The sequence below is a fragment of the Photinus pyralis genome, unplaced genomic scaffold (genome assembly GCF_008802855.1).
Source record: "Photinus pyralis isolate 1611_PpyrPB1 unplaced genomic scaffold, Ppyr1.3 Ppyr1.4_LG3a, whole genome shotgun sequence".
Classification (NCBI taxonomy): domain Eukaryota; kingdom Metazoa; phylum Arthropoda; class Insecta; order Coleoptera; family Lampyridae; genus Photinus; species Photinus pyralis.
In genome coordinates, this window is record NW_022170509.1 from 13,784,212 (window position 1) to 13,792,182 (window position 7,971).

Genomic DNA, 7,971 nt, shown 5'->3' on the forward strand with positions numbered 1-7,971 from the left:
CTTCATAATACTTCTAATGAGTATAAATGTGCCAATTGTGATTATGTGACCAATGTTAAAATTAATTTGAAGGCCCATACCAGAAAACATGGCCAATCAATGAAGTTCCAATGCGGAACATGTCAATATCAAACAAATTTAAAAAACTCGTTTAAAGTACATATGGAAAGCCATAGTCTGATAAAAAAATTTCATTGCAGTAAATGTTCATACGTCACTCATGCAGAACCAAATTTAAAACGGCATGTTCTCGGACATGACGCACAAAAATTGTTGTGTGATAAATGCAGTTACAAGACAAGCCACAAATCTTGCTTAAAAAAACATGTCTTAACTCATCAAGTAAAAAATATTAAGTGTGGCTTCTGTGACTATAGTACTAATACAAAATTTTTGTATAAACGACATCTGTCGACACATAAAGATGTTCACGATTTCAAATGTCCAAATTGTGATTACGGGACGAATGTAAAATCCCGACTAACGCAGCACCTCTTGGTGCACAATCCGAAGAGCTTTGAGTGTAATCAATGTGGTTATAAAACTAATGTAAAACGTTACTTAGTGTTACACTTTAAATTTAACCATAAGCGTGAGAAATGAAGTTAAATGTTAATAGTTTTAGTTAATTAGTTTTTTCTTAGAGTTTAAGTATTTAGAATTTAAGATTTCGTTGCGTTTCATTGTTCGGATTTAAATTTTTAAAAATGTTAAGATTTCGTGCATAAGTAATTAATTTTAGTTTTGTTTCTGTTGATATTAATAAATGTCTATTTTTGTCTTTTTTGATGCTGGAACATGCTGTAGGTATCATTGAAATTGCTCTGCATTCGCATTTATGGTCCAGGAGCAAGCAAAGGCTCTGAAAAGATTACAGCAAAATTGCAAATTCGATGCGTTTGCCATTTATTTGGAAAAAAGCTTTTGTGTATTAAAAGTTCATTCATTGGACAGGCAATTTTAAGTCATCTTGTGTAGATAGATGGTGATAGTCCATGCTTCAGTGAATGTTGAGTGATGGATTCTGTATTATGATAGGAGAGTGCAGATATGATCCACATGTACTTAGGCCTAGTATTCAGACCCTTTGTAACCTCTCTAACTAGAGTCGTCCGACCTTAAAAAACACTCAAGCCATCCCACACGTGAGATGAACCTAAGGATGCTGGAAGGTAAAGCAACATGGATCTAGAGCGGGACATCCATCAAGTATGTGATTTACTAGTTTTTCCATAATATGAATTGGGATGAAGGGGTGAGTGAGGTCGATTGCCCTTCTAGTATAGGCAATCTCTTACCTCGCCTTGAAATCGAGATTGACCCATCTCAAAACGTCTGCTATTCAACAGGCCCTTAGTTTTCAGACGCAAGGATCGCTAAGTCTTTTCACATAATTAAGAAGTCCTGTGGTTGTGGAGGTGGGGAGTCAGTTTCTAGGTCATCAGACAATTGGTCCCCACAAAATCTGCCAATTCTCTTTTTCGGCCTCGAGTTGGATATGTTGGCTCCAATTCAATTTTTTATCAAGTGTGATGCCTTTCACTGATCAAAGATCCTCTATACCTTGTCTTTTTCTTGTGAATAGAACTAGCTCCGTTTTTGTCGGGTTGGTGGATATAAGGGGTGTTTTCACGATCATTCTTCGGTTACTCTAAGAGCTGATTCCATCAGCCTGCATATAGTAGCCTTGAATTACCCAGTTATTAGTATAAATACATGATATGCATACCACATCAGCGTAAGTAGTCGCTGTCGTTGAGGCGACAGATGGGGCTGTAATAACGCTCTACAGAAGTGGTGATAGCCTGATAGCACCCCATCTTAAGGGGTCATCCTTTCGCTAATGTGCACTGTCTGACTTTCAGCAGCTGCGCAATCCAGCCTCGTACCTACTACTTTCATTACGCCTTGGTGGCGTGACGTAATTTCTATTGTGTCGAAGGTTGTTTTGTCAAATGCCCCTCTTATGCCAGTCCAGGGATCTCTCAATCTGTAGATCTTCCTGGGGAGTACGCGTGTTTATTAGGGTGCAACAAAAATCATGTTATAGCGCCGTAACCGGTATGTATCTATCGCACAATCTTTCAAGTGTCTTAAGAAGAAAAACATCAAACTGATTGGTTGATATGCTTTAGGTGTGGAGTAACCACCTTTGCCAGGTTTGGGGATAAAGACAAGTTTTATCTCCCTCCGTTGTTCAGCTGTGGTGGCTTCTAGAAAGTGAGCGTCTCTCAATACCTCGGCTCTCTCTGAGAGGTTGTCCGGGTATAGGATCCATCCTCTTGTCTGAGGCTAGCGGGGTATGAACTTTATGTTAGAATTTATTTAGGCATGATGTATGTACAGGAGGTGGAATCTATATAGAGGTGCAAAAACGTTTCCATGCGTCTCTCTGATTCCTGCTAATCTTCCGTACCAATACGTTATAGTTTTCCCAGTACTTATTGGCTTTAGCGTTCTACCTCGAATTATTGAACAGTTTGCCCGGCTGAGTTTTTTGCTTTTCGAGCGCCCTGCACCACTAAGGATATATGGCATCTTGACAGTCCTTATAGGGCATGCCTGTTCAAGTAACTCTACAATTGAGTGAGAGAGAAGATCTTTGCCCTGTAAGCCGGCAGAACTCGAAGTGCGGTCTGCCGGGAGAGTGCTTTCTAAGTTTTTCTCTAAGGAGATGTGTGTAAAGCTGGATATCCGTTACCTTGGGGTTGCGATAGCCCTTTTTCGCGATCCCTTGCAGTTAATTTCAAATTAAATGAAGGGCGGTTGGAACGTCTAGACGAGAGATGTACTGGCGATGTCGAATCTTATGGGTGAATAGAAATGGTGTCGGAGGAAGGTACCCACAAAGGTAAAGTGCAATATGCTGGAGAATTTATTCGCTAAGTGCTTGATTCTCCTTGCATTCCTTCTCCATTAATCATTTACCAAGAAGATGAATATCAATATACGTATATGGCATGCTACTATCTTATGACCGAATTACTAAGCTATTTCGGTTTAAACATGTGCCTTATCGGCACTTGTTATAATATATTACCTATGTTTTGGGAAGCGAAGCATTGCAAATGGGAGAGTTTTTTTTATTTACTAAGATAAAATATTTTTGATCTCTGTACCTAATTTTTTTAATTATTATTATTAATTATATGAGACATCCAATCCGAAGACATTGTATAGAATACCATGTAGTTCGCTTGCTCGAACTCATATCACGAGTATTTAAAGAAAGGTTTCACAAAAAGGAAACAAAAATAGAAGTTCGACCCTGCCGCCGAGCCGCCACTGAGTTAACCTTGCGTTTCGTTCCTCGCGCCAGGCGTCAGGTGATTCATTCTTCGCTTTCTCGTGCTCGTGTTCACATTCACATCGTTGTCTTGCGTGTTTCGACGATTTTGGTATCTGAGTATAACTAAATGATTTTATTTTAGCGGTTTTTATTAACCATAGGTATTATTTTTAGGCCTTTTTCGCCCGTATGTAATTTTTTACTACACATGGGCAAGTCCAACAAGCGGCATCGCTCTAGGAGCAGGGGGACGTCAAAAAGCGACCTACGAAAACGCCTTCGTAGGCTTGAGAGACTTTTAGAGGATAAGGAAAATGTGGACGGCGGCCATGACAGGCAGTCTCGGCCTCCTTTTCGTGCTATTAATAGAAGATCGGATTCCCGGTCTAAACGCGACTGCTCTGATTGCAGTTACAGCAGCGTTGAAAGCTTAAGCATTGCTGATGTTCCATCAACAAGTAGGCATCTTAGACGAAGACGTTCTTTGTCTGCTGAGGCTTCGTTAAGCCTTTCGCCTGCTCCTTCTTTAAGGGCAGGTGACAAATCCCAGACTTCTTTAAGTCTTTCTCCTCACTGTGAGGCTGAGGACCTACACGGAGCGGATGGTAGACCAAAGCCTAGAGCTCCTTTGAACTCGACTAACGGCCCTGAGACCGAATTGGAAGAAAATGTACTCATCATCGACGACGGCTCTTTAGCCCTTGATGATTTTGGAGACGTTTTAGGAAATGATTGCCCTAGTACTCCAGTTAAGGCGGACTGTTTACATGAGGCACTTTCCTCAAGGTGGAACTACATTGTAACAAATGGCCTTTCGCAGGAAAATTTACTTTCCTTATCTCAACGTTATGCAGTCCCGGAGAACTGTCCGACACTTAACTCACCTAAGCTAAATCCCGAAGTTTTAGCAATTTTGGCCAACGATCGGGTGGCTCGGGACAATTTTAATAAAAGTATCCAAACGAAACTCGCAACTGTTTTGGGAGCTATGGGAAAGTCTTTGACAGCTTTGCTGAATGACAATCCTATTCCAAAAAAGTTACGTGATGAAATTGTAGCCCCTTTGGGTGATGCTAGTCGTTTACTGGCGCACACCTTTCACGACATCTCTGACTCTAGGCGTAATTTGATTTTACCAACCCTTAACAAAAACATTAGGGAGGTTCTAGGGAGAACTAAACCAGGAGATTTCCTTTTTGGATCAGATGTTTCAGAGAGCGTCAGGGAAGCTAAGTCTCTACAGAACGCAGGAAAGGAATTAAAGGCGGCTACTCCTTTGCAATTCTCAGCTTCATACAGAGGTGGTAGGAACTCTGGGCGAATTCGTTTGAAGCCTGTGTTCACATCAGCGAAAGACCAGCGTTCTTTAAACCGTTACGGCCCGACTCGTCAAAAGGGACAGTCGAGATCATTCCGAGGCCAGCAGTCCCATCAGAAGCAGGGGAAATACAGACGATAGAGCAGGTAAGCCCAATTGGTGGTAGGCTCTCACTTTTCTATGACAAATGGTGTTTGATTACTTCAAATCCCGTAATACTGAAATGGATTAAAGGCTATGCCTTGCCATTTTGTAGTTCACCTAGTCTAGAGCAAGTACCCCCAACAAAGACCTGGACGACTAAAGACACTGCTATGCATGAGGCAATTAAGTCTTTACTCAATTTAAATGCGATAAGCAAGTGCAGTCCTTGTCCAGGGCATTTTATTTCTAATATCTTTTTGGCTGATAAATCTGATGGCGGTAAACGATTCATACTTAATTTAAAACATCTTAATTCCTTTTTACAAACATCTCATTTTAAAATGGAAGACATTCGAACGGCCTTAAGGCTTGTCAAAAAAGGGTGTTGGTTCACAACTATTGATATTAAAGATGCCTACTTCCATATAGCCATTGACCCAAAATTTAGAAAGTTCTTGAGGTTTCAATTTAATCACGATCTGTATGAATTTGCATGTTTGCCTTTTGGGTTGGCTTCAGCCCCTTATGTGTTCACAAAACTAATGAGACCTGTTACACAATGGCTTCGATCTAAAAACATTATTTGTGTGTGTTATCTGGATGACTTTCTGTTATTCAATTCTTCGTATGAAGGCTCCTTACATGACACTAAGGTAACCGTAAATTTTTTGAAGTCTTTAGGGTTTTCTATAAACGTTAAGAAAAGTCATTTGAACCCCAGTCAAACCATTAGATTTCTGGGGTTTTTATTAGACTCAGAACTATTGAAAATTTCTTTACCTGCAGAAAAGAGGGAAAAAAATAAAGATTTGGAGTAAAACTCTCCGGTCTAAGTCTCAATGCAAAATTCGTGATCTGGCGCAGTATATAGGATACCTGGTCTCTGTTTGCCAAGGCGTCAAGTACGGGGGGGCTCATGTTAAGCTCTTTGAACGCCACAAGTGTCTAGCACTAGCAAAAATTAATGGGGATTTTTCAGTCAAGGTACTGCATATGGATTTGCACAGGATTCTTTCGTCGTGGAATCCAATTTTCCCCCAATTTGGATTTTTTTTTTCCTCATATAATGATATTAAGAAAAGATCAGTTCTTTCTCGAAATTTTTAACTGATGCTATCGCCTTACAGGGTGGGCTCGCGTGCTGTGGTCAGATTAAAGATTCGAAGGGTGGTGGGCCCAGAGGAAGAATAAGACATATTAATATTTAGAAACTTTGGAAAAAATTTTTTTTTTGGGCCTTAAAAAGCTTTGGCTCTCTTCGGCCCACCAATTGTAACATATTAATAAGCATGCGACAACACTACTTGCTTGTTCCTATGTAAATAAAATGGGTAGTGTCCATCACCAAATTTTTCGGCTCTTGCAAGGGAACTTGTGGATTCTCGCCTCCTACATTAGTTCTTCGGATAATTGGATTGCGGACCGAGAATCTAGAAGCTTACCCCCTGAAACGGAATGGAGTCTCTCTAAGGAGGCATTCGATTTGGTAACTCGCCAGTTTGGAGTGCCAGAAATAGATTTATTTGCCTCCAGAGTTAATAACAAATGTGATCGGTATGTCTCCTGGCAGAAAGACCCTTTTGCTTTTAAGATTGACAGTTTTACTTTTTCGTGGGAAAAAATGTTTTTCTACGCCTTCCCACCCTTTGCTTTAATTTTAAGAGTCTTACAAAAAATAGTAGATGATGAGGCGGAAGGGATCGTTATAGTCCCTAAATGGCAAAACCAAGCTTGGTTCCCACTTTTTTCTAATTTAATTATTGAAGGACCTATCTTTTTTAAACCTACTAAATTTTCTTTGTTTAATCCTTACAGCACCGATCCACACCCACTGGCGGACAGGCTTACACTTCTAGCAGCGAAGCTATCAGGGAAGCGTTCAAATTAAAACACTTACCAGCGAAAGTTGTTCAAACAATTCTCAGTTCCTTATCAGCGGCAACAATTCGGCAGTATGGAGTAACATACAAGCTCTGGTGGCCTTTCTGTGAGAAGAAAAGTATCTCTCCGTATGATGGGACTCCAGCTCTCGTAATGGATTTTTTACAACACCTGTTTGACATAGGGAAAAATTCTTACGGGTCATTTAATTCACACCGCTCCGCCTTGGCTCTGATTTTGTCAACGGACTTAGCGGGCCATCCCGTTTTGTCTCGGTTTTTGAAAGGGATATCTAAGCTTCGGCCTCAAAAACCGAGATACAATGTCACCTGGGATCCGCAATTAGTTCTAAATTTTTTAGAACAGAGAGAGTCATCCACGCTTCAAGCTTTGTCAGAGAAGCTAATCACCTTATTAGCTCTCTCCACCGCACACAGGATGCAAACGTTTTCGCTGATACGCCTACGTAATATTTTAGAATCAAGTACTGGATTCCAAATTTTGATCGAGGACCAAATTAAGACTTCAGGCCCAGGAAGAAAGCAACCTTGCTTAAACTTGCCCTTCTTCGTCGAAAACCCCAGACTCTGTGTTGCGACAACTTTGAAGAGGTATTTAGCGGCCACAAAAGAACATCGCACATCGAATATGGACTTTTTATTTATTACTTTTAAGAAGCCACACAGAACTGCCAGCAGGCAAACTTTAAGTAGATGGGTGAAAGACACTTTAGATGCAGCGGGTGTGAACACTCTCATTTTCAAAGCCCATTCTACACGCCATGCCTCAACATCTAAAGCTTGGCAGTTAGGAGTACCAATAGAAGTAATTCAACAAACGGCGGGCTGGACAGAAAATTCAAAAGTGTTCTGTAATTTTTACAATCGACCACTATCACAATCAAATACTTTTGCGACAACCATTCTTAGTTCTAAGTAGACGTAACATTTCTTTTATATTAAGGGGGATTAAATGTGCATTATTTCTTTGTGTGGAATTTTTAGTTGAATGCTGAAAAACAAAGCATCTTTAAACAACTACATGGTATTCTATACAATGTCTTCGGATTGGATGTCGAAATATAATTAGACGATCAAACTAACTTACCTGTGAAGTTCGATCGTAATTATATGAGACATCCAATCCGAAGACATTCAAAACCCACCCTCCCAGGCCCTAGGTTTTTCAGCATCACTATTAATCTTTAAACGGAATGAATCACCTGACGCCTGGCGCGAGGAACGAAACGCAAGGTTAACTCAGTGGCGGCTCGGCGGCAGGGTCGAACTTCTATTTTTGTTTCCTTTTTGTGAAACCTTTCTTTAAATTCTCGTGATAT

The 7,971-nt window shown here is 40.4% G+C and overlaps 1 protein-coding gene across 2 annotated transcripts; it reads left to right on the forward strand.

Annotated features, from left to right (window-relative positions):
• The first annotated feature begins 3,174 nt into the window (after window positions 1-3,174).
• On the forward strand, window positions 3,175-7,622 carry LOC116165606. Of its 2 annotated transcripts, none has more exons than XM_031480189.1 (3): window positions 3,175-3,406; window positions 3,464-4,753; window positions 6,567-7,622. In XM_031480189.1, exon 2 carries the CDS (start codon window positions 3,498-3,500, stop codon window positions 4,746-4,748), a length of 1,251 nt encoding a protein of 416 aa, XP_031336049.1. In that variant the 5' UTR covers window positions 3,175-3,406; window positions 3,464-3,497; the 3' UTR covers window positions 4,749-4,753; window positions 6,567-7,622. The 2 variants fall into 2 exon arrangements, with proteins under 2 accessions (XP_031336049.1, XP_031336050.1); XM_031480190.1 differs by having other exon boundaries at window positions 3,175-3,398.
• The last annotated feature ends 349 nt before the right edge of the window (window positions 7,623-7,971 follow it).